General features: G+C 55.0%; 1 protein-coding gene across 1 annotated transcript; it reads left to right on the top strand.

The window, feature by feature from the left end:
* Positions 1 to 15198: 15198 nt before the first annotated feature.
* On the top strand, positions 15199 to 24563 carry Tbxt (T-box transcription factor T). The gene is made up of 8 exons (XM_070010358.1): positions 15199 to 15404; positions 15583 to 15847; positions 16665 to 16799; positions 17474 to 17535; positions 17635 to 17696; positions 20904 to 21080; positions 22040 to 22166; positions 24290 to 24563. The coding sequence occupies exons 1-8, from the start codon at positions 15199 to 15201 to the stop codon at positions 24561 to 24563; spliced, it is 1308 nt and encodes a 435-aa protein (XP_069866459.1).
* Positions 24564 to 25417: the final 854 nt, after the last annotated feature.

Below are 25417 nucleotides of genomic sequence, written 5' to 3' on the forward strand. Positions count from 1 at the left end.
CCCAGCCCTGCGCCCCCCGCCCTGTGCCCCCGCCGAGACCAGAGCTGGCAGCGGGAGGCACAGGGAGTGGGCGCGCCGGACCCAGCTGCTTAGCCTCCCACGGCCCGCGTCCCCCCAGCCCCCCAGCGCCCCCTCACAGCCCCCAGCGCCCCCTCACAGCCCACAGCCCCCCTCACAGCCCCCCAGTGCCCCCCTCACAGCCCTGCCCCCGTGTCCCCTCCCAGCCCCCCCCAGCCCTGCCCCCGTCCCCCCAGCCCCCCTCACAGCCCCCAGCGCCCCCTCACAGCCCCCAGCACCCCCTCACAGCCCCCCAGCGCCCCCTCACAGCCCCCCAGCGCCCCCTCACAGCCCCCAGCGCCCCCTCACAGCCCCCCAGCGCCCCCTCACAGCCCACAGCCCCCCTCACAGCCCCCCAGTGCCCCCCTCACAGCCCCCAGCGCCCCCTCACAGCCCCCAGCGCCCCCTCACAGCCCCCAGCGCCCCCTCACAGCCCCCCAGCGCCCCCTCACAGCCCCCAGCGCCCCCTCACAGCCCCCCAGCGCCCCCTCACAGCCCACAGCCCCCCTCACAGCCCCCCAGCCCCCCTCACAGCCCCCAGCGCCCCCTCACAGCCCCCCAGCGCCCCCTCACAGCCCCCCAGCGCCCCCTCACAGCCCACAGCCCCCCTCACAGCCCCCCAGTGCCCCCCTCACAGCCCTGCCCCCGTGTCCCCTCACAGTCCCCTCACAGCCCTGCCCCCGTCCCCCCAGCCCCCCTCACAGCCCTGCCCCCGTGTCCCCTCACAGTCCCCTCACAGCCCTGCCCCCATCCCCCCAGCCCCCCCAGCCCTGCCCCCGTCCCCCCAGCCCCCCAGCCCTGCCCCCGTCCCCCCAGCCCCCCCAGCCCTGCCCCCGCGGTTGTGGCTTGTCACCTGCCACGCTCCATTCTCGTGGTGGCCCGTCCACCGGTGAGAAGGTGGCCAGGCAGCGCCTCCTGCCTCTGGCACAGCGCAGACACAGGGCAGAGCTCCGCTTTCCGGGGCAAATGGCTCCATGAACCCCCTTTGGTTTAGTGTCTGGGATTGAAGCTGGGTCCCCGTTAGGTCCTCGCCTCCCGCAGAGCTGCCTGGCCTCCCTCACTGTTTCTGCTGTACGATAAAAGTGGACATTCTTGCCAGGCGCTGGTGGCTCACGCCTGTCATCTTAGCTACTCAGGATGCTGAGATCTGAGGATCGTGGTTCAAAGCCAGCCTGCGCAGAAAAGTCATGAGACTCTTATCTCCAATAAACCACCAGAAAACCGGAAGTGGCGCTGTGGCTCAAGTGGTAGAGCACTAGCCTTGAGCTGAAGAGCTGAGGGACAGCACCCAGGCTCAGAGTTCAAGCCCCACGACCGACCAAAAAAAAACAAAAAACAAAAAAGGGCATTCTTTGCTTCTGCCAGTCAGGCCCAGTCTGGTTCTGGGCAGCTCAGGTCAAGCCAGCGCGGGTCCGGGCGCCCTGCCTGCCCCAGCCAGCCTCAGCCTTGGCTTCGGATGTTGCACAGCAAACTATGGTAACCCACTCCCAAGATTGCTGGCAAGAAAAAAAGAACTGGGAAGATCCACTGAGTCACAAGAGCAAGACCTCCTCCACAATGCTGGCTCCACTTTCCATGTTGAGATATTCCCTCCTTCCCTTCTGCCTTCCTTCCCTCCTTCCCTCCTTCCTTCCTTCCCTCCTTCCTTCTCTTCCTTCCTTCCTTCCTTTCCTTCCCTCCCACCTTCCCTCCCTCCTTCCCTCCTTCCTTCCTTTCTTCCTTCCTTCCTTCTCTCCTTCCCTTCCTTCCTTCCTTCCTTTCCTTCTTTCCCCACTTCCCTCCCTCCTTCCCTCCCTCCTTCCCTCCTTCCTTCCTTCCCTCCTTCCTTCCTTCCTTCCCTCCTTCCCTTCCCTCTTTCCCTTCCTTCCCTCCTTCCTTCCCTTCCTTCCTTCCCTTCCTTCCCTCCTTCCTTCCCTCCTTCCTTCCCTTCCTTCCTTCCTTTCCTTCCCTCCCTCTTTCCCTCCCTCCTTCCCTCCCTCCTTCCTTCCCTCCTTCCTTCCCTCCTTCCCTTCCTCCTTCCTTCCCTCCTTCCCTGGTCCTTTCCTTCCCCACTTCCCTCCCTCCCTCCCTCCCTCCTTCCTTCCCTCCCTCCCTCCCCCCCCCCCCAGGGTCTAGGCACTACACTCAATAGCTTTTTTACTCAAGGTTGATGCTCTACCACTTGACTCACAGCTCCCTATCTGTCTTTTTTGGGTGGTTAATTGAAGATAAGAGAGTCACAGACTTTTCTGCCTGGCTTCAAACTGTGATCCTCAGACCCCAGCCTCCCACGTAGCTGGGACTATGACATGAGCCCCCAGTGCGGAGCTAACATTGAGTTCTTTGTACAAATGGCGTCTGACCTCGCCCAGTGTAGCCCAGTGCCTCACCATGTTGGTCAGCGGCCCTGAGAGAGGGGCGGTGGCTGCACGGTGGCTGCCGTCCTGCGGCGCCGCGCTGGCTCGGGCAGCGAACGCCCTGCCTGTCCTCTTAGAAGTGCAGCCTCCGGTGCAGGACGCTGTGTGGGGTAGAAAACCATGTCGAGCTTGGGATCTGGGTTCATCAGCCGGGGACTGCTGAAAATGACGAAAAGCCCCAGAACTGGGTGGGCCTCCCCCAACCAGACAAACCCAGCCATGTCGCGGCTGTGTGCCGTGCTGTGTGCGCTTGTGAGAGGGACAGCGGTGGTTTGTGCGGCTCAGGGTGGTGCGGCTTGGGAAAGCCTCGCACAGGACACTGGTGTCCGTCCTTCCTTCCCCTGCTGCCCGGCCACTATCGCCTTTGGTTTTTGGAGTCCGTCCTGGACTGAGAGATAGGGAGAGAGTTACTATTTCAGGGAAAGTACCGGTAACCTGAAAAGGAGCCTCTGGTGCTCTCTTATCCTAAGGGGGCAGCCAACACCCAGCAGGTAAGTGTTAGAGGTCCCAGGACCTCCCGTGTGGGAGGGAACAGGGAGGTGGGGGAGGGCCACTCCATCCCTAAGCCAGCCTGGTGTCTGCCCCCAGGGGGCATGGGTGCCGCTGTCATGGAAACCCTCAGCCCCTGCCTGCGGGCAGAGCAGATCACTCCTCCATCTGAGTTTTGCCCCGGGAATACTCTGCAAACACCTGTCTCCAGGACAGCCCCAGATTCTTTATGATGTTTTTGGTCCTTCGCTTCGAGCCAGCACAGGCAGGTGGACGCTCATCAGACACTAGTTTGTGCTGGTTTTCATGCTCATTTTTAAATCAACAAATGTGCCCACACACGTGTTCTTGTTGATAGTTATTTGCTCACATTTCTCTGATAATCAACTTTTGATCAGGATTCATTCGTGTTCTTGTTGATAGTTATTTGCTCAGTTTTCTCTGATAATCAGCTTTTGCTGAGGATTCATTCCTAGGCCCTGATATATGTAGTGCTGTCTCAATTGGAGTCCTTGGTTTTCAAAAGAGCCTCCAAAGCAAGATTGTTGACTATGCTTACTTCAGTATCATTTTATTGTTATTATTAAGGTGCTGTACGGAGTCAGCACATGAGGACAGTTCACGTGGGGCCCTCCAAGCCCTTCCGTCATTTTCTGTTTCCCGTCTGTCCACGGGCTGCACAGTTCATTTTCCACTCTGTGAAAGCTAAACACGCTTGCTGCATTTGCTCACCCTTCCCAGCTCTGTTCCTCCTAAAAAGGCAAAACACTAAAACAGAGCAAAAAAAAAAAAGCAAAAGAAATACCACCAACAGCAACAACAAACCCATGTTTCGGTCTCCTGGATCTCATTTCCATAAGTAGTATCTGAAATGTTCAGAGGAGGTATGTGTGCCTTTGGGTTTGTCTAAGAGTATCCTTCGGTCTGACTGTCTGTGTGTGAATGCCTAGAGTTCTGTATCATTTATTATGTCAGATGTAGCTCCCACATATGAGAGAAAAATGCACCATTTGTCTCTCTGAGCTTGACTTATCTTAATGGTTTGTTCTAGGTCCATCCATTTCCTTGCAAATGATTTAATGTTAATCTTTATAACGAATGAGTAAAATGCTATGTGTGTATCATGTTTTTGATCCACTCATCTATTGTAGGTCATCTGGGCTGTGTCCATATCTTAGCTGTTGTGAATAGTGCGGCAATGAACATGGATGTGCAAGTATCTTTTTGGTATCCTGGCTTGTGATGTTCTGGGTAAATGCCCAGGAGTGATGTGGCTGGGTCATAGGGAAGGTCTATATTCAGATTTTTGGGCAGCCTCCACACTGCTGTCCAGCATGGTTGTGCTAGTTTATGTTCCCACCAACAGTGCAGTAGGGCTCCTTTCCTCCCACATCCCCACCAGTATTTGTTGTTCTAATCCACAATGCTGGCCAATCTAACGAGGGGGGGGACGGTGAGATGGAATCTCAGTGTTGTTTTGATTTGCATTTCTTTTATGGAAAGGGATGATGAGCATTTCCTCATGTTTGTCATTCCTACTTTTTCTTTTTTTTTTTTTTTTTTTGGTCCGGTCGTGGGGACTGAACTCTGGGCCTGGACACTGTCCCTCAGCTTTTTCAGCTCAAGGCTAGCGCTCTACCACCTGAGCCACAGCACCACTTCCGGCTTTTTACTTTTTGCTTATGTGGGGCTGAGGAATCGAACCCAGGGCCTCATGTATGCAAGGCAAGCGCTCTACCACTGAGCCACCTTCCCAGCCCCCATTCCTACTTTTTCTGAGAAGCCTTTCTTTAGTCTCTTGCCCATTTAGTAATTGGCTTATTAGTTTTGGGGGTTAATTTCTTGAGCTCCTTATATATTTTGGATATTGGACCTTTATCAGATATCTCGCTAGTAAAGATCTTCTTGCAGTCTGTCAGCTGTCTATCTAGTTTAGTGACTATGTCCTTTGTTGTGCAGAAACTTGTTTTTTGATGTAAGCCCATTTGTCCAGTCCTGTTTCCTATCTTCTGTGCTACTGGGACTCTTTTCAAAAAGTTTCTGCCTATACCTGTGAGTTCTAATATTTCTCCTTCTCCATCTTCCGGTAGCTTCCAAGTTTCAGGTTGAGGTCTTTGATCCACGTTGAGTTGATATTGGTGCAAGGTGACAAACAGGATCCACTTTCAGTTTTCTACATATGGATGTTCAGTTTTCTCAATACCAGTTACCGAAGAGGCTATCTCTTTTTCCACTATACATTTTTGGCTCCCTTGTCAAACATCAGATACCTGATTTATTTCTGGCTTTATTTCTGGGTCTTCTAGTCCATTCCATTCATCTTTGGGCCTATTTTTGCACCAACCTGTTTTTGTTATTCTAGCTCTCTAGTAGAGTTTGAGGTCTGGGATTGTGATATCAGAGCATTGCTTTTTTTTCTCCTGGAATTGTTTTCAAGGTCTTTCATTGTTGTATGTGAATTTTGGGATTGTTTTCTGTATCTCAGTGATGAGCGTCATTGCGATTTTGATGGGGATTGCATTGAATTTGTAGATCACATTTGGCAATATGGCCATTTTCATGATATTAATTCTACCTATCTGTGAACATGGGAGGTCTTTTGATTTCCTGATATCTTCAATTTCTTTCTATTTTAAAGTATTATAGTTTTCACTATAGAGGTCTTTTGCTTCCTTGGTTACATTTACTCCTAATTTTTTTTGTTGTTGTTGTTGGTCATGGGACTTGAACTCTGGGCCTGAATGCTGTCCCTCAGCTCTTCAGCTCAAGACTAATGCTCTACCACTGAGCCACTGTGCCACTTCCGGTTTTCTGAGTGGTTTATTGAAGATAAGAGTCTCACATACTTTCCTGCCTGGGTTGGCTTTGAACTGCGCTCCTCAGATCTTGGCCTCCTGAGTTACTAGGGTTACAGGCATGAGCCACAGGTGCCCAGCTACTTCTAAATATTTTTGTTTTGAGGCTATTGCCAATGGAATTGTTTTCCTGAACTCCCCCTTTGATTGTACATTGTTGGTATATAAAAAGCTCTTGTGATTCTAATTTTTATCTGCCTTATTTCTAAAATTCTGGAGAATGTTTTATGACTTTCCTCGTGGTCAAATTTCCAGTTTGAGCTAAAATAGTCTTATCAATTCAAACAATCAGAAAAAAAAAGGCCAGGATTCAGTCAATGTGAATGCATACCCATTGTTTTCAGAAAGAAAACAATGTTCAGAGAGGCAAGAAACCACTGGCCAACATAAAGGAGGTTGAGATATTGAAGTTTCATAAACTTGGATAAGCATACGCCCATTAAAATATATTCCATGATTGCGCTTGTATGACTTTCTTAGAGGATTCGTAGAAACATTAAAAAATAGATTCATAGGAACATCTGTGATCCAAAGAGGTTCATGTCATGAAATTGAATGAAATGAAAAAAAATCTCATAGCTGTAGAAAAAAAGAATATATTGTTGTCTACAGCGTTCTGGATATAATCCTAGAAAAAGCAATTTAAGCACAACTTTTAAGAGAAGGCCCTCCCTCCTTTTCCTTTAGGCAGAAACTTCCAGCTCGCACACAGCCTGCTGCTGGCGGGGAGACCCCAGCGCCTGGGCCCCCAGCACCTTTGGCCCTGGAGCACTTGTTCCAGACTCATCCAGTGTTGGTTGGTTCCTGTCTTTTTAAAAGGGAGTGGGAGGCACTGGGAGGAAGGGAGGGTGATAGAATCCCTTGGGAGTGAGGAATGGCTTCTGGGGGTTTCCGGGCTGTAGAATTAGATGGACTAGCACCCAGAAATGGGCTCCCACGGATGGAGTCCCCCAGTACAACGGAAGAAGTTGGAGAGGAAGGACTGGTCTCCTGATTCCTTGGTGAACAGGAGCAGATGGCCAGGAGTTAGTGTTAGGGGTGGAGAGGTGGTGGAGGGCATACCCCATGGAACTTTATCTCGAGTCCACCTAGCTAAGCCGTTATGGTGGAAACGTGTGTGTGTGTTCTGTTTTATTCATTCCAGGAAGCTAAGACAGCAAGTCGATACTGGATTAATTATGTGGATGAAGAATAAGGTTGCAGTACTGTAACTAGACAGAAAAGATGGAGAATCACGAGGAGATTGCAGCTTTCTTTTTCTTTAGATGAGAGTTATGATAAGCAACGATGACACAATGCTTCAGTCATGTCTCCATGGCAAAACAAAGTGTGTCCATGCCGTCGCGATTACAAACAGGGAACCCAGAGCCATGCACAAGAGCCAGGAGAAACAAGTGTCTCTGAGTCTGAGAGATGATCAGATGAAGAATGCAATCAGTGTGCTCAATATGGCACGCGGGAGATCAGCTTTAAACTAGAGCTTCACTAGTCGGAATAGAAGGCAGGAACGTGAATCAGGGGAGTGAGGAAATACTGAAATAGAGCTGGGAGAGTAAAAACAGCGTGAAGAAACAAGGCACAGTGGGGCATGTGCCAGAGCCAGAGCCAGGGGCGCGGCGGCCAGAGCAAGGAAGGCCGCCACGCGCTCCGTCACACACATCTCCAGGAGAAAGCGCTGAGAGGCTGCAGAAGAGGCAGAGAAGGATTTCCACCATCAGTGAAGAGCCCTGCTCCTCAGAGTCACAAACACAAGGAGCTGAATTCTTTGAGCTCACAGAAAGTATGGGATAATGTTGCTTAGAGCAAGGTGGATCTGTTTCATGTATGGGTGCAGTGTAGATCTTCAGATCTTCAATAAATATAGAAGTGCAAAAATGTAATGATAATAATTTCCTGGAAAATGGCTCGGTTTAAAAGGCTGGGAAAGGTGTGAGGTTAAAAAGACAGTTTTTGGGGTGTTGGGCTATTTCTTTACCTGACTGTGGTAACTTATGTGTTAGGAGTTATTTTAATGAGATTTTTGTTTTTTTTACAAAAAAAAAAAAGGTTTGTACATAAAAGCCAGGAACTGATGGCTCACACCTATAATTCTAGCTATTCAGGAGACTGAGATTTGAGGGTCAAGGTTCGAAGCCAACCTGGGAAGGAAAGTCAAGGAAGTATTTTCAATTAGCTACTCAAAAAGCTAGAAGTGGAACTGTGGCTGAAGGGGTAGAGTACTCAAGGCTCACCTTGAGTATTCTCAGAGACAATGCCCAGGCCCGGAGTGCAAGGCCCAGCACCCAAGGGCCAGCACCCAACCAAACAAAAGTATGTACACCTGTAATCCTAACTACTCAGGGGCTGAGATATGAGGATCGCAGTTCAAAGTCAGCCTAAGCAGCAAAGTCCATGAGAGTCTTCTCTCCAATTAATCATATTAATCACAGAAAAGGCTGGTGCTATGGCTCAAGTGGTAGAATGCTATCATTTGAGCAAAAGAGCTCAGGGACAGTACTGAAGCCCAGAGTACAAGCCCCAGGCCAGAAAAAAAAAATTAAATATGCTATTAGTTGTATGAACTAAAATTATACAAATAAATTTAGGAAAGGATATGTAAATCCTTCATGAAGAAGGTGATAAATTAGTACCAGAATTTTAAGCAATCTTGTGTAACTGAAATTTTTTAAAAAATGAGAGGCTCAAAAAGATCTTTTTTGCTTTGGTCAGCTGTGAGGCTTGAATTGTGGGCCTAAGGACGGTCCCGAGCTCTGTCACTGAAGGCTGGCTGCTCTACCACTTGAGCCACAGCGCCACTTCTGGTTTTCTGGTGGTTACTTGGAGGTAAGAGTCTCATGGACTTTCCTGCCCTGGCTGGCTTTGAACTGCAATCCTTGGATCTCAGCCTCCTGTTGCTTTACAGCATCACATGACATGCTCCCCCATGACAGGTGTGACAGAGGCCGGAGGAGGGGCTGACGGGCTGACGCCACCGAGGCGGTAGGGACCTTGGGGTCAGGTTGGCTGAGGTTGAATAGCCGACTCCTGAGCGCTCATTGAAGGTTCAGTCTTATTAGGACTTGGGCCTACCACACGGTGCGTCTTGGGAGATGCTGCCGAACACACTGAAGGGTGAGTGAGGAAGATTCTGCTCAACCCCTGAGGGGGACTTAATCTTTGGCATGTCTTATTCTGGAATTCCTGTTCTCTAGACCCAGAATATAAGTCTGTGCACCAGAGGGCCTTTCTCATCTCCATGTACGACCCAAACCAACACCGATTCGCAGCTCCACCTTTATTCACTGCTACAGACCTCTGTGCAGAACGAACAAATCTGTCTGATGGACTGTGAAAGAAACGTAAGCTAGACCTATCAGATGCTTTTCACACTTGAAGGCCATTTTTTTTGGGGGGGGGTCCGGTCGTGGGGCCTGAACTCTGGGCCTGGGCTCTGCCCCTCAGCTCTTCAGCTCAAGGCTAGCGCTCTACCACTTGAGCCACAACGCCACTTCCGGCTTTTTTTTTCTTTTTGCTCATGTGGTGCTGGGGAATCGAACCCAGGCCTCATGCATGCAAGGCAAGCGCTCTACCACTGAGCCACCTTCCCAGCCCCTTGAAGGCCATTATTTACCTAATCTTTAGTGCTAGTCAACTGGTGGTTAACTTTGTGTCCTAGTATAAAATTTCCACATCTTTAGTTTTAAATTTTAACATTCTAAGCCCCACGTCCACCTCCCCAGCATGAGAAACAGACTGAGAGGTATGCCCCAGACAGAGCCCTCCCAGCCGGCCCTTCCCTGGGCCACTTCCACCTCCAGTCCACTCTCATGGGACTAGCGCGGCTGTGATGCACACGGCTGGGTTTGGGCAGCCAGCTTCTAGTGTGAATGCAGTTTGAAAGCTGGACCATGAAAACTGTGTCCAAGGGGCACAGTTGGTGGATTTGGGGTTCCTGCAGTCCACCAGCACCTTGGAGTCTCATTCACCACACCTAGGAGCCAGAAAGACTTCTGTCAACATTGTCTTTTGTTCTGGAAAGTTTCTATGATAAGGGGAATAATAGAACTGAGTCCTTGAAAACAACTTAGCAAGATGCATTTCAGCTTGCCCCTGGCTTGGCTCTCGCCTTTCTTTCTGGCTGCTCTCTCTGTAGTTTCACTCAGTACCTTGGACTGGGCTCATGGTGTTCTAGGGGCTGATTTTTTTGCATTGTCATCTCCTGGATCACAATCCCCCCCCCCATATCCAGATATCAACAGGGAATTAACCAACCAGTCCTCCTTCCTCTCTTTCCCAACTGCACAGGTGATTTATTTTTTCTAATGTGGACATGGTAGATGAGAAAGAAAAAATACCTTTTCTCCTTTTCACATGTTTAACCTCGTCTGGCAGGAATAAGGCGTGTTTAAATGATGACACTCAGAAACTGACGTGCATCTCTGCTGTGCCTCTTTCCGTGAGCCTTGGTGCTGGCCTCACCCAGTGGCCGCGTCTAAGCGCCTGCGCATAAACAGCAGGCCCTGCTGGCCACCAGCTCCTTGTGCTGGCCACCCTCCCTGCTGGTCCAGGCCGGCTCAGCCCGGATCCTCACCTGCTCTGCCTTCCGCAGACTTCTCAGGGCAGCCCTTGTCGTGCTGTCTCTCCACTCTCTCCTGACACAGCCTTACTTGCAGCCCTTTCTTTCTAGTGTCTTTCCAAAATCACACCATTCCCCTCCGGCCTTTTGTGGGCAGGGCTTTCCTCTTATCTGGCCAGGAACCCCCCCCCCCCCCCCCCCCCCCCCCCCCCCCCCCCCCGCCGCCCGCGGTACCTCCCTCCTCTTTCCCCGCCCCGTGAGCAGGGAGTTGTCTCACTGAAAGGGAAAAGAATCTCCAGCGAGGCTTCACGCTCACGTCCCTCTCCGTGTTCTTACTGCGTCGTGGATGGCGTCCTTGAGGGTCCGCGGTCATGAACGTTACACTCAGCCTCTCAAATGGCTGTGTTCGCCCTTGCTTCCCGGCTTCCCTCTGCCCCTCACCCCTGTGGTTGCCAGGGTCTTCAGGCTCCACACAAAGGCGCCTTCCTCCCTTCCTCCCGCAGGAGCTCTGCCCTCTCAGCCTAGGTTTCCCCGCAGTTCCACGGTCTGCTTAGAGCTAGCTCTGAGCCACGGCCATGTGGTGCCCGCACCTGTCTGTGCCGGATCCCGTCCCCTAGGGCTTTGGACACCCTGTATTTGCTTCGCTTCGCTCCCAGCAATGGGGGCCTGGAGCCCACCGACAGAGGCACAGCCTCACACACTTCCCCGTACCTGCTTCTTCCCTGTCTCCGCCACAAGATCACAGATCCTAGCTTCCTGTTCCCTGTGGTGCCAAACAGCAAAATAGTGAAATGTAGGTACGGAGGAGAAGGAAAAGGTCCTTGGCAGTGCGCCCAGAGTCATTCTTGTGACTGAGCCCTGCCCTGCCTTCTATTTCCAGAGAAAGGCTGAGCCCGGTGATTACCCACCCTCCCCATTTTTGCCCTTTAAGGTCCCACCTAATATGCCCCCCCCCAGTCTCCTTTATTCTCTAAGGCAACTGACTATTGGAACTTGAAGTGAGTGACTCGACCGGCAGGCTGCAGGTTCAGTGGCACCTGTGTTCAGGAAATGTGAGAGGCCGCCACGTGGTCATGCCTGCAGGGTTAGCATGCTTCTGCTGCACATCTGGTTGGTTTGGAAACAGACAGCTACTGCTGTCCAGGAAGGGAGAGCAGAGCTCAGACAGGCAGTAGGCTGGAGGACGGAGGGAAGGAACAACCTGGAGCTCTCCAGAGGATAAAGAACACGGGGTGGGGGTGGGAGGTGCACTGCAGACAGCCCACTGTGGCCACCAGAGGAGAGCCCTCCGGCTCGGGGAAGGGGGACAGAGCACCCCACTCTCCAGGAAACAGAAACAGTCTCAAGGAGCAAAAAGGAAGACTGTAATAGAAGGCCACAGAATAAATAGCAAGATGTGGGCCCAAGAAATCCTGATTAGGACTACCAGAAACTCAAAGGGACGGCGAGAAATAAAATCTACACGGGAGGCAGTAAAACCCCAAAGTGACATCCTGACAATTGACAGAGTGGTGTGGAAAAAACACTTGACAAGCCACTTACTGTCTGCTGAAAGACCTAAGAGAGGAAACACACGGGAGAGAAGGCAGAGGAGCCCGCAGAACCCCGAGGAAGTGGAGCCGGCAGGGCTCTCTGGAAATAGGGACAACACCCCAGGTCCACACAGACACTAAAACCCTCACCTCCACGGGACCACCAAGGGACCTGCGGGGGCGACAGCTCCCGCGCCTCCGGGGAGAAGCAGGACAGGATCCCCCCACCCCCACTCCAGAGAGCAGCCTGGGTGCTAAGGGGGCGGAAGCACTTCAGCCTCGGCAGGAGTGACGCCAGTCACCCAGCATGGAGAGTGAGAGCGAAGGGACCGGCCCTGGACGCTGGAATCCCAGCACGCGGCTGCAGGAGCACAGGAGGCTTGTGAAGAGATGTCCCAATCTCAGGTTGGTGGGCTGGCTTGTTCATGTGCGAACTCCCTGTCACTGAACCACCGGAACCCTTCATGTGGGACAGGGGCCCTTGCGGCTTGGTCTCAAGGTGAGGCCACGGCCGCTCCTCACCCCCACTGCTGCGGACAGCACCAGGACCTCAGGAGGAAGCAGGAGGGAGCTTCCGGGTGACAAGCTGGTGTCCTCCCCAGAGGCACAGTGACAGATAAGTGTGTGCAGGGCACCCCGACAAATAGAGAGGGACATTAAAAATGTATTGTTTTCTATAAAACCACAGCCACCCAGAAGAAATCATAATAAAAAGCTGTTGGTCAACAAGAAAGAGAAAGCAATACAATTCCTCCGACTGTAATATGTGCACATCTAAAATACCTTGGTACAACCAATACACATGAAAAAAAATCACAGACTGTGGGGAGGAGCAGCAGAAGGGGCGTGAACACGGAGAGTGGGTGAGGATGAGGAGCCCAGGAGGGCCAGGGGCGAGGGAAGGCCAGAGACAGGAAGGACACGCTGTGTGCACGCATGGAAACCTCCACCTCAGGAACTCAGGTGTGGCTAGAGGTCTAGACAGCCAGGACGGTCCTGAAGAACCGCCAGACCTGACCTGAAAACCACAGTAACCAAGGGTGGGGGGTATGGTTCGAGTGATGTCCGTGCCCACAAGTTTCAGGCACAGACTGCAAGCCTCCGGTACCACCAAAATAATGAAAACCTAGAAAAATCCACAGCTTGTTAAACTTTTCGATTCTAAGGAGCCTAAAGAACAATGCGACTTTAATGCCACTTGTTCCTTTCAACAGGAATGACCGAGCGGGGAGGAGCAGCCTGCTTTGAAGCAGTCTCGCCATGGCTTCTAGTCCAGGGCTTGGGGTGCTTTGCTGAGGGAAGCATGGAGAGGAAAAGGTCGGGATGCAGGCCCCCACCCACGCCCCTGCGCGCACTGTGCCAGGCCGCGCGGCACGGCCTGAGCTAGCCTGCCTGCGGAAGGAGTGTGTTTCCTTCTTGCAGGAAGGCAGAACCTGGTGGCCGGGCCTGAGAAGCATCCACCGCCCTGGGCTGGCTCTGAAGCCCTGTGCGCTGCACTGGTACCAGCCAGTTTAAGGAACTGCTTGTCTGAGAGAGAGCTGAGGTGTGTGCCTGTGTTTCCTAAGGGTTTGGGGGGTGGGGGTCAGTTTCCTTCCTCGTCTGGATCTTCTGGTCTAGTTTTCTGAGGATGGCCAGCTTCTCTGGGACTGGAAGCGCCCGGGCCACCCCCGGACACCCCAAGCGAGCACATGCTATTGCCCGGGGTTCTTTATAGCAGGGCGGCTGTAAACGGTCATGCACCGCAGCCTTCCCTGAAAGAGGACCTGGTCCTGAGAGCCTGGGACCCACGGCCAGAGGGCGGTGGGTGGCCGCGGGGAACCGGACCGTCGGGCAGAAGCTGAGCATTCCTTAGCGATGCGATGCCCCCCAGGCCCAGCCCCTTCCGGAGCCCGGGGGCGCCGTCTCCGGACACAGAGGGGGGGGGGCCGGTGTCGCCAGTCCCCACCGGACTTCAGAGGGGCCCGGGTCCGGGTCCCCTGGGTGGGAGGTCGGAGATCCCGTCGCGGGGTCCATCCTCCTTGCCCCCCCTCCTCTCCACCTGCACCCACGTGTGAGCGCCCAGGCGCGGGCTGGGGACGGAGGGGCGCGCGGCCCGGAAGCCCGCGCGGCGATGGGGAGGTGGCTCGGTCCCCGCGTCCGGGCAAAGGCGGCCTTTCGGTGCCTCCGGCCAGCCTGGGACCCCGTATCCTGGACATCAAAAGCGAGCGAGCGGGGTGTGTGAGGAGATGGGGTGCCCCCTCCCCACCCCGTCCCCCGGTTTCTGGGCGGGGAGCCGCCGGGAAGGACCCCTCCCGCCCGGCCTGGCGCCTTCCCCGGCTGGCTTTCCAGAGTCAGGGCAGGCGGGACCCGGGTCCGACGCGCAGCTCCCGCGGCGGAGCGCGTCCAGCGGCCCGGAGCCCCGCGCGCGGCTCCCCGTCCACCCGGCGCCCCCGCCCGGGTCCCCGTCGGAAGCCCCGGCTGCGGGGCGGGCGGGCGAAGAGGACGGGGAAAGCCAGGCCGCGGCCCGGTTCCCGCTTCCTCTCCTCCCCGGCCGTCGGAGGGACGTGCGGGGCCGGCGGAGCTTTCCCTGCCCCTGGTGCGCGGGCCGGGCCGCCCGGCGCTGGCGGGGAGCGCCGCCGTCGGCGCGCAGGCCGGGCCCGCGCTCGGGGTCCGGGTCCGGCGGGCCGCCCGCCCCTCCCCGCCCTGGCCGCTCCCGCCGCTCTCCTTTCGGGCCGTCCGGTGGGGCTACCCCCCCCCCCCCACCGGTGAGGGCGGCGGGCGCGCGCGCGGCCGGATCCACGGTGCGTGGCAGCGTTCGTGGCCTCGCCGCTGCGCCAAGCCCAGAACCGGCCGGGACAGGCGTGTGGGAAACCGAGGGGCCGGGGGTCCCGGAGGGGACGGAGGCGGCTTCCGCCCGGGCGGGGAGCGCGCGGCGGCGGGGGGCGGGCGGGGCGGCCCGCGCTCTTCCCTCCGCGCCGCTTTGATGGAGGTGCAAACATTTGGGGGGCGGGGGTGCCGGGCCGGGCGCGCAGGGTCCCCGCTCGGGAGCTCGCCGCCCCCCGGCCGCGCGGCCCGCCCGACGGGTCTGATATGGCCGCGCGCAGCCAATGGGCGGCCTCCCGGCACTTCAAAGGGCTCGCGGCCCAATCCGCCGCGCCCCGGCCCCTATTTATGGGGAGGGGCCCCGGCTGGGGGCCCCAGAGAGCAAGCCCGGCGCCCCTCGCGGGTTCAAGTGGAAGCGTCGCTCCCGGACCCCCCCCCCCCCGCCCCGGCCCTGCGCGGACGCCCGGACGCCCGGACGGCGAAGGTGGCCGTGGGCTCGTCGGGGCGGGAGGATGAGCTCCCCGGGCGACGAGGGCGCGGGGAAGAGCCTGCAGTACCGCGTGGACCACCTGCTGAGCGCCGTGGAGAGCGAGCTGCAGGCGGGCAGCGAGAAGGGCGACCCCACGGAGCGCGAGCTGCGCGTGGGCCTGGAGGAGAGCGGGCTGTGGCTGCGCTTCAAGGAGCTCACCAACGAGATGATCGTGACCAAGAACGGCAGGTACGGCGCGCGCCGGCCCGGGCGGGCGGTGGCCGGCCGGCCTTGGCCCAGGCCCCGGCCTTCCGAGCTCCGGGACCCGAGCGAGGCACCGCGGCGCCCGGCCCGGAGAGCGCGGGTCCCCCGGGGGTGGCCCCACCCGGCCGCGCCCGAGGTCCTCCCGCCGCGCCCCCTCTTCCAGGAGGATGTTCCCGGTGCTGAAGGTGAGCGTGTCAGGCCTGGACCCCAACGCCATGTACTCTTTCCTGCTGGACTTCGTGGCGGCCGACAACCACCGCTGGAAATACGTGAATGGGGAGTGGGTGCCGGGCGGCAAGCCCGAGCCGCAGGCGCCCAGCTGCGTCTACATCCACCCCGACTCGCCCAACTTCGGGGCGCACTGGATGAAGACGCCCGTCTCCTTCAGCAAAGTCAAGCTCACCAACAAGCTCAACGGAGGGGGCCAGGTGCGCGGGGGCGCGGGCGTGGGTGCAGGCAGGGCGGGCGCCGGCAGGGTGGCCGGGGGCTGCGCAGCCTTCCCCATTAAGTCTTCAGCGCTGTTTATGTTGGGCTGATGAGGATCACACCAGGGCTGGCACAACAGAAGCCCTGAAGACTGAGTGCAGGCCTGGAGCTCACGCAGCTCTCCTGTCTGGCCTCAGTCAGGGGGCAAAACAGTCACATTAAAACCTGTGGAGTAAGCTTGCAACATATGTGCATATGCATATATGTGCATATATATATATATATATATATATATATATATATACATATATTAACTGGCCTGGACACTGTCCCCAAGCCTTTTCACTCAAGGCTGGTGTTCCACTTCTGATATTTTTGGTGGCTGATTAGAGATACGAGGCTCATGGATATAACTGCCCCAGCTTCAAACTGAGATCCTCAGATCTCAGCCTGCTGACTAGCTAGGACTATAGGTGAGAGCCACTGGTGACCAGTTCCACCATTTTTTTCTTTTTTAGTAGTATTGGGATTTGAACCCAGGGCCTCAGGCTTGCTACTGCACCTGCAGGGCGTCATCGCCTTCTCTGCCAGGCAGACGTGGTGGCTGTGTGCGCATTCCCGGGCTTCAGTGGCACACAGCACCGCCTCCCCTCTCCAAGTCAGTTTGGAAATCATGGGTTATTATCCCGGAGGATCCCTTGACAGGACAGACGTTCTTTCTGCCTCTTGGGTGTGTCTCAGCATGAGAGAAGGCTTTTGGTTGTTGTTGTCTTCAGACGGGACTTGGGCTGTGACCGCCGTTTCCTCTGTCCTCCACAGATCATGTTGAACTCTTTGCATAAGTATGAACCTCGGATCCACATAGTGAGGGTTGGAGGCCCGCAACGCATGATCACCAGCCACTGCTTCCCCGAGACGCAGTTCATAGCTGTGACCGCGTATCAGAACGAGGAGGTGAGAGAGGCCCGGGAGGAAGAGAAGTGGGAGAGGGCAGGAGGGAGCCCTCTTGGCTTGGGAGTCTGGAGATGGGGACCCCTGGGTAACAGTTACATTTTCTAACTTAGTGAGATGGAAATGGAGGCTGAGGGGAGAAAGGTTAGAATAACCATCCTCCCCACCCGCATTTCCCCTTTTACTTCTCATAAAGTTATATAAAAGCCGCACACATCCACTAGACGCTGGGAGTGCAAAGATGCATGAGGCATTTAGGTGAAATGCTGGAAGAATGTCTTCAGTGTGTCCCCTTGTTGTCTCCTGGAAGGAGAGAATGACACTCAGCCAGATACAAACACTGAGGGGGTTCCTGCCTCTGGAAGCCGCTCACCCCAAAGCAGAGAAAGTGTGTGACCACAAGCGCTAGCCTGGAGACCCAAGGGAGATGCTTTGAGCCATTCTCCTTGATATACATGGAGTGTAGGTAGGGGCTTACTAAACTTACTGTAAATTCTACCCAGAAACTGTTTTTCATTGCAATTCTCAGCCACTTGGGAGCCAAATAGAAAAAAAAAAATATCTGGAAAAGAAGTTGTAACTAGATTTAAATATTTTTTTTTAACATTTTCCAATTTGTTGCTGTCAAATCTTTTGGTGAATGGGCAATATACTTGAAAATGTACTTTGTTTTTCAGATCACAGCTCTTAAGATTAAATACAACCCATTTGCTAAAGCTTTCCTCGATGCAAAGGAGAGGTGAGAGGACCCTAACTCTACTTCTTGGGTGAAGAGCCTCGTGGAAAGATGAGCCTTTGCTGAGCTTCCCTGTAACTGCTCCATGCACTCTCTTGGCAGAAGCGATCACAAGGACATGATGGAAGAGTCGGGGGACGGTCAGCAGCCCGGATGCTCCCAGTGTATGGTTTGTTGCATTCTGGTTTGTGCTTGTGCTCAGCCTAGACGGGCTGACACTGGGGGCCATGCTGAGCAGTGGTGTTTCTGTGTGTGTTTGGGGTGGGGGTTGGTGGTGCTGTTTCTGTGTTTGGGGTGGGGGTTGGTGGTGGTGTTTCTGTGTTTGGGGGTGGGGGTTGTTGGTGGTGTTTCTGTGTGTGTTTGGGGTGGGGGTTGGCGGTGGTGTTTCTGTGTGTGTTTGGGGGCAGGGGTTGGCGGTGGTGTTTCTGTGTGTGTTTGGGGTGGGGGCTGGCGGTGGTGTTTGGGGGTGGGGGTTGGCGGTGGTGTTTCTGTGTGTGTTTGGGGTGGGGGTTGGCGGTGGTGTTTCTGTGTGTGTTTGGGGTGGGGGTTGGCGGTGGGGTTTCTGTGTGTTTGGGGGTGGGGGTTGTTGGTGGGGTTTCTGTGTGTTTGGGGTGGGGGTTGGCGGTGGTGTTTCTGTGTGTGTATGGGGGTGGGGGCTGGTGGTGGTGTTTCTGTGTGTTTGGGGGTGGGGGCTGGCGGTGGTGTTTCTGTGTGTTTGGGGTGGGGGCTGGCGGTGGTGTTTGGGGTGGGGGTTGGCGGTGGTGTTTCTGTGTGTGTTTGGGGGTGGGGGTTGGTGGTGGTGTTTCTGTGTGTTTGGGGTGGGGGCTGGCGGTGGTGTTTCTGTGTGTGTTTGGGGGTGGGGGTTGGCGGTGGTGTTTCTGTGTGTGTTTGGGGTGGGGGTTGGCGGTGGGGTTTCTGTGTGTTTGGGGGTGGGGGTTGTTGGTGGGGTTTCTGTGTGTTTGGGGGTGGGGGTTGTTGGTGGGGTTTCTGTGTGTTTGGGGTGGGGGTTGGCGGTGGTGTTTCTGTGTGTGTTTGGGGACGGGGGTTGGCGGTGGTGTTTCTGTGTGTGTTTGGGGGTGGGGGCTGGCGGTGGTGTTTCTGTGTGTGTTTGGGGGCGGGGGTTGGCGGTGGTGTTTGGGGTGGGGGTTGGCGGTGGTGTTTCTGTGTGTGTTTGGGGGTGGGGGCTGGCGGTGGTGTTTCTGTGTGTTTGGGGTGGGGGTTGGCGGTGGTGTTTCTGTGTGTGAAGCACAGGTCCTGCTGCAGAGCTGCTCACCCTGGCTTTACCTGTCCTCAGCCTGCTCCTGGGAGGCTGTGGATTCTTACCCAGCACAGACCTGAGTCCTTTTGTTACCGCCTGGGGACAGTTGAGACTTGGGCTTGAGGAGAGTCTGGCCATGTGTTTGAGGGGATGGTGGAGATGGTCTCTCCTGTTGTTAGTAGTTGAAAACTAAAGAACATTCCCTCCCTTGTCTGATGTCTTTCACCAACCATGGTGGAATGGCAGTTTGTGAGATATGGGTCATTGGGCGTTAAGTCTTCCTTCCTGTAGGAACTTGAGCAAAGAGTGCAGGTCCAAACTGTGAGAGTTCAGTCCAGCCTCCCCCTCTGTGCAAGGAGGATGCATATGTGTCAGGAGGGCAGGTGCGGAGGGAGGGCAGAGGTGGAGGGAGGGCAGAGGTGAGGGAGGGCAGGTGTGGAGGGAGGGCAGAGGTGAGGGAGGGCAGAGGTGAGGGAGGGCAGAGGTGAGGGAGGGCAGAGGTGAGGGAGGGCAGGTGTGGAGGGAGGGCAGAGGTGGAGGGAGGGCAGAGGTGAGGGAGGGCAAAGGTGAGGGAGGGCAAAGGTGAGGGAGGGCAAAGGTGGAGGGAGGGCAGAGGTGGAGGGAGGGCAGGCGTGGAGGGGAGGGCAGAGGTGGAGGGAGGGCAGAGGTGAGGGAGGGCAGAGGTGAGGGAGGGCAGAGGTGGAGGGAGGGCAGAGGTGGAGGGAGGGCAGAGGTGGAGGGAGGGCAGGCGTGGAGGGAGGGCAGAGGTGGAGGGAGGGCAGAGGTGAGGGAGGGCAGAGGTGGAGGGAGAGCAGAGGTGGAGGGAGGGCAGGGGTGGAGGGAGGGCAGGCATGGAGGGAGGGCAGGGTATAACGGTTAGTGCTGGCAGGACACTCCAAAGGCTGCATGAAGGAGATTTTAAAGTCAGGTTTCTGGGCTACTTTGGTGGTGAATCTTGGAGAGAATCACCCAGAGGGGTGAGGGGCGCCCACTGCGAGCCCTTCCCTCACTTCAGGGACGATTGTGTAGTTTGGAAGTGGAGCAGAGTAGTTGCCTCCCTAAGAATTGCTTTTTCTGAAGTTTAGAAACATACACATTTTTTTTCAAATTTGTCCTCGTGGGGCTTGAACTCCTGGCCTGGGCACTGTGCCTGAGCTCTTCAACTCAAGGCTAGTGCTCTACCATGTGAGCCACAGCACCTTTTTCGTTTTTCTGGTGGTTTATTGGAGATCAGAGTCTCAGGCACTTTTCCTGCCCAGGCTGGCTTTGAACCTCAGTCCTCAGATTTCAGCCTTCTAAAAAACCATTTAAAAAAATTTTTTTTTTATTATTTATTTTTTGTCGGTCGTGGGTCTTGAACTCTGGGCCTGGGCACTGTCCCTCAGCTCTTCAGCTCAAGGCGAGCGCTCTACCACTTGAGCTACAGCGCCACTGCCGGTTTTCTGGTGGTTTATTGGAGATAGGAGTCTCACAGTCTCTCCTGCCCAGGATGGCTTTGAACCGCGATCCTCAGATCTCAGCCTCCTGAGTAGCTAGGATTACAGGCGTGAGCCACCAGCGCCCGGCCCATTTTTCTTTTAAAGAAAGGAAATAAAGTGGGAATTTTAAAGGAAGCCAGGACTGTCTTAGGAGGCTTTCTGATGAGAAGCAGAGCAAGGGTGGGGTGGGGTGGGGGCAGGAAATGCCCAGCCCAGGCAGGGTAGAGACGGCGGGGCCCTGGCACTTGTCTGGGCAGAAGTAGAGAAGGCACCTACCTGTCTCTCCTCCGCTTCTTGCCTTTGTCCTCTTGTATCCATTAACCTGCTCTTTGGCGGGGTAAGGAAAGCCTCCTGTGGGGTTAGCAGGGAGACAGTGAGTTTCTGGAACCAGCCGGGGTACTACTCCAGAACCGGGCAAGGAGTGGACCGGGCCCATGCTTCTTGGGTGCTCAGTGAGTTGAACCCTTGCTTGCGCGTGGCATGCAGGGTGGGGCCATGCTCTCTGATGTCCTGGGGGGCGCTGCACCCCCGTGTGGGCACTTAGGACTCTTCCCTTCTGAGCAGGAGACCCCAAATCTCTGCTCACTGAACAGAGCCAACACAGATTCCAGCTACTTAGCGTTCTCTTCCCACAGCAGGGGGGTGGCTCATTCCTGGGGCCGGCACCCTCTGCCCACCGGCCAGCCCCCACCCTCAGTTCGGCGGCCCCCTCCCGCTCCCCTCGGCGCACGGCTGCGAGAGGTACCCGGCCCTGAGGAATCACCGCTCATCACCCTACCCCAGCCCCTATGCGCACCGGAACAATTCTCCAAGTAAGTCTAACCCTGAGTCGGCTGGGGGTGGTGACCCCCGGGGAGAGCCACTCTTGGGGGCTTCCCAGCGGAACGCGGTTCTTAGTGGACTCAGAGGAGCCTCAAGTATCCCAGCCCCCCCCTCAGGCTCACTGCCTCCTCCCGAGGGGCACACCAGGCCTCGGCGGCGGCGGTGTCTGGTGTGGCTTAGAGCACGCTCAGGTTTGCAGAAGGACAGAGTTCGGGGCCTGGCCACCAAACCAAATGTTCACCCCCAGGAGGAGAGGTTTTGTGATTCTCTCTGTCCTGTGATCATGTTGAACCTGGCGTCAGTGGCTCCCCCAGGGTGCTCTCCAGCCCCACACCCGTGGCAGGGCCCAGAAACTGGCCGGGTCTCAGGCCCCACCAGACTCAAGGCTGGACTCTGGGCTCTGGGACAGCCCCTGAAGACCCCAGGCTAATTCTCTCCAACATTCTGCGTGCTCAGACTCACTTCTGTCTGCTGAACACCATAAAACAATTAAGCAATTACAGCTGATTTGAGACGAAAGGAAATAGTCCTCGGAACTTGTTCAATCAAAGGCTAGACTCCAAAGCAGGAAGATCATATTTTTAATTTGCACGGAAAGGGCAGGTCGAAATAACACTTGGATTTTTGTCATGTGGCCTGGGTGGCAGGGCACTAATCTCGTGTGTGTAAGGCCCTGGGTTTGATCCTTGGCACTGAAAAAAAAATTCCCTAAGTACATGGTTGCAGGATTCAGTGTCTGCCAGGCAGCAGCTGATCTAACTTTTATAAAGGAAAGAGTAATTGTACTTGGCAATAACTGTTCATAGCAAGCTAATGGATTCTTTTTTATATTTAGTATCCCGTAGGCCATTGGTTTTGAATGCTGGCTATCTTCCTAGCTGTATGTGGGTATTTTCTCTGTACTTTGTTGTTGTAAGACCCCGCCCACCCCTTCTTCTGCATCCCTCAGCGTATCCGGACAACTCGTCTGCTTGCCTGTCCATGCTGCAGCCCCACGACAACTGGTCTAGCCTCGGAGTCTCTCCCCATGCCAGCATGCTTCCCATGAGCCACAGCTCCAGCCCGTCCGGCTCCAGGTGTGTGCGTGGGGCGTGCTGTCGGGTTGCTGTGCCCTGTGCTGCTTCCCTTTCTCCTGGTCTCTCCTGCTGCTGCCTTGAACCTGTGGGTGGTCGGGTTTTTATTGGTAAGTGTGCGCATAGCTGGTTCCGTGACTGCTGACTGTGTGCTCGCTGGCTGTCCCAGGAACCTCAGTGTTGTGGAGTGAGCTATGCTTCTCTCTACCCTCGCCAGACCAGAGCCCTTAAGTAGCTGCTATGATGACTCAGTCTCCTAACTTCTGTGAGTCTTGATTTTTCCATACATAAAAAGGAGACACTAAGTCACCCCGCTGTCTCTTACAGGGTTGTTGGGATCAGTAGACATAGTTTGAAGAAACTATAGACTTTCCCAATTAGAGAAAGCTGTTCAATGAAGGAAGTAAGCGTGTGGGCTTTTCTGTGGCTATAGAATTGAAGTCTTTATCCATGTGCCGGGCAACAGGTAAAGAATGGTGACTATTTCATTAACAGTCCATTTTGTAGTGAGAGAATGGCTTTAAAAATATCAAGCAGGTGGTAAAGACGTAATACAAATCCTTCTCCAGGTGTATCACTTTCTGTAGGACTAACAAAGTAAGAAATAGCAAAGTTCACTGGCACTCCCCCTCCTCGGATGCTGGTCGGCCTGAGATGCAGTCCTGTCGGTGGATCTGAGAAGCGCGCATTGGTGTTCTGTAGAATATCCACATTTACCTAAGGTCTTGGTTCTTTTATTTATTTTTTTTTTTGGTCTAGTCGTGGGCCTGAACTCTGGGCCTGGGCACTGTCCCTCAGCTCTTCAGCTCAAGGCTAGCGCTCTACCACTTGAGCCACAGCACCACTTCCGGCTTTTTTTTTTTTTTTGCGCTTATGTGGTGCTGAGAAATCAAACCCAGGGACTCATGCATGCAAGGCAAGCACTCTACCACTGAGCCACCTTCCCAGCCCTGTGACAGCTTATTTTTCAAGGGTTGTAGGTCATTGCTCGAGATGCAGTGCCAGCTGACCTGCAGGTTACCAACTGCTGGGGTCCCCAGAAGAGGACAAGGACCCTGCGACTGTGTGGACGCTGCAGCCCTCCCCTTGCTACGGGATCAAGTGCAGCTGCAGTCTAGGGCATGTCTTGGGAAAGCACATAGGGATCCGACAAAAGGCCTTTCCACTTGCGACTTGCTAGTTGTTTACAGTTTAATCAGCTCTCCTTTTTTACTTTGTGGTACTGAGGATTGAGCTTGCTGGGTGAGCACTCTAGCACTTGAACCACGACCTAGCCCTTTTGTTTGTATTTTGTTTTTGAGATGGGGTCCTCAAACTTGAGATCTTGAGATCCTCCACCTTCTGACAGGTTAGGGTTACAGGTGTGCCACCCACCCCGGCCTGCAGGGCAAGTCTGATGGAGCACCCCCGCAGAGCCAGGGCTCTGGTCTCGACCTGGGTCCACTCCTTCCTCCTTGGGGACGCACCAGGTCACCGCACGGGCTCGGGCCTGCAAGCGCACTCTCCTGGAGAGACTGAGAGACGCCTTCTTCTGCCAGGTGCAGGTGGCTCCTGCCTGCAGCCTTGGTTATTCCGAAGGCTGAGATCTGAGGATCCTGGTTCAAAGCCAGCCTAGGCAAACAAATCATCTCCAATAAACTACCAAAAAACCAGATGGGGAGCTGTAGTTCAAGTGACAGAGCACCAGTCTTGAGCGGGGGAAAAAGCTAAGGGACAGCTCCCAGGTCCTGAGTTTAAGCCCCAGAACAAAACCAAATGATTTTTTTAAAGCTTCCCTTGGCCCACATTCAGGGGTTTCTCCTCCGTCGTGGGGATTACTGCCGTGAGCGAGCATGCCGCTCACAAACCGAGGGGCTTCCCAGGTCTCTGGAACTTTCCATTCTCTGTCCTGGACACGAAGCTACTTTCTGAGAACCGCAGCAATCTGCGCTGACTTTGGCCTACGCGAGCCGTCTTTTTAGTTTGTTTCTTGCTCATAGACAAGGCTGCCACACATGTAACTCCAGATGCAGGCCAGGCGGTCCTGCGGAGGATCGCTGTGTAGTGCAGCGGGTTGCCAGCCCAGGGCCCCACAGCCCCTGACAGCCTCTTTGCTGGCTCCTGACGGCGGTGCTTTTCTGTTTCAGCCAGTACTCCAGCCTGTGGTCTGTGAGCAACAGCGCCATCACCCCCGCCGCCCAGTGTCCCCAGGCCGGAGTGTCCAGTGGGCTGGGGACCCCGTTCTTCCGAGGCTCCCCTGTACACTATGCACCCCTGGCCCCCGCCGCCCCCGGCCCGAACCCCGGCTCTCCGCTGTACGAAGGGGCCAGCACGGTCACAGACATTCCCGACGGCCAGTACGACTCGGCCCAAGCCCGTCTCCTGGCCTCATGGACTCCCGTGTCCCCGCCGTCCCTGTGAGCCCGGCCCTGGTCGAGGAGCGCAGAGACTTCTCCGTGCCGCCCGTGCCGCGTGGTTGGATCTAGTAGGGTAGTGTGGAAGCTCCGGGCAGAGGGACAGGAAGTGAGTCCAAAGGAAGAGGAGGCGGGCACCACCCTGGCTGGGCTTCAGGCATAGCCCACCGTGAGCTCCCAGTGCAGAGGTTATGGCTCAGTTCCTCCTCTAATTCAGTCAGCAGTCCTCCTCCAGGCTCCCAGACCGCTGTGTGTATTTCTCACAGACTTTGGCACACGGGAGTGGGCCCACCCCAGGGAGACGCTACACATGCAGACTTCACTCCCTTCCGTGTGGCTTATAAGTAGTTAAGCCCTGAGCTGTTCTGGAGAGGATGGAGTCACCTGAGGACAGCAGGTTTTAGTTGATCTGAACATTCGCCGCCTCTGCCCCGTAGAAGCCTTCTCATTGAGCACATGTAGCTTCCTGTGTTGGGAAATCAACTGTTTTGTATTTTTTCTTTTGATGAAGTAGCCAAAGACAATCCGCAGAAAGCATTTTCTGCAAAAAATAAAAGCAATAAAGAAGGTTTGGCTGGTGCAGTTTCTCTTTGTGAATGTGTCTTTGCTGTTTACTGTAGCTGGACATCTTTGACCTATTCTAAATGTTCGTACTGTATCTAATCAGTTGCAAGATTGGAAGTGAAATGTTTATAGACTCAGTACTAATTGCCACAAAAATGAGGCTATGCTAAATGATTTTCAAGAGGTTTAAGTAACATTGAATCATAGATGAATATGGATAATGAAGAATCAATGCAGCAGGGAAGGGACAGTCGTAAGATGAGCGGATAGGAGTTGGTGAAGTGTGGTTGCTGTAGT

The sequence above is a fragment of the Dipodomys merriami genome, unplaced genomic scaffold (assembly GCF_024711535.1).
Source record: "Dipodomys merriami isolate MVZ:Mamm:240054 unplaced genomic scaffold, mDipMer1.0.p SCAF_8, whole genome shotgun sequence".
Classification (NCBI taxonomy): Eukaryota; Metazoa; Chordata; class Mammalia; order Rodentia; family Heteromyidae; genus Dipodomys; species Dipodomys merriami.

What these genes read in the sequence shown, in the direction of transcription:
- Tbxt (XM_070010358.1), top strand. Translation starts at nt 15,199, where the DNA reads ATGAGCTCCCCGGGCGACGAGGGCGCGGGGAAGAGCCTGCAGTACCGC. An exon ending in CCGCGTATCAGAACGAGGAG is followed by an intron (nt 16,800 to 17,473) that starts GTGAGAGAGGCC and finishes TTTGTTTTTCAG; the next exon opens with ATCACAGCTCTTAAGATTAA. An exon ending in TTCCTCGATGCAAAGGAGAG is followed by an intron (nt 17,536 to 17,634) that starts GTGAGAGGACCC and finishes CTCTCTTGGCAG; the next exon opens with AAGCGATCACAAGGACATGA.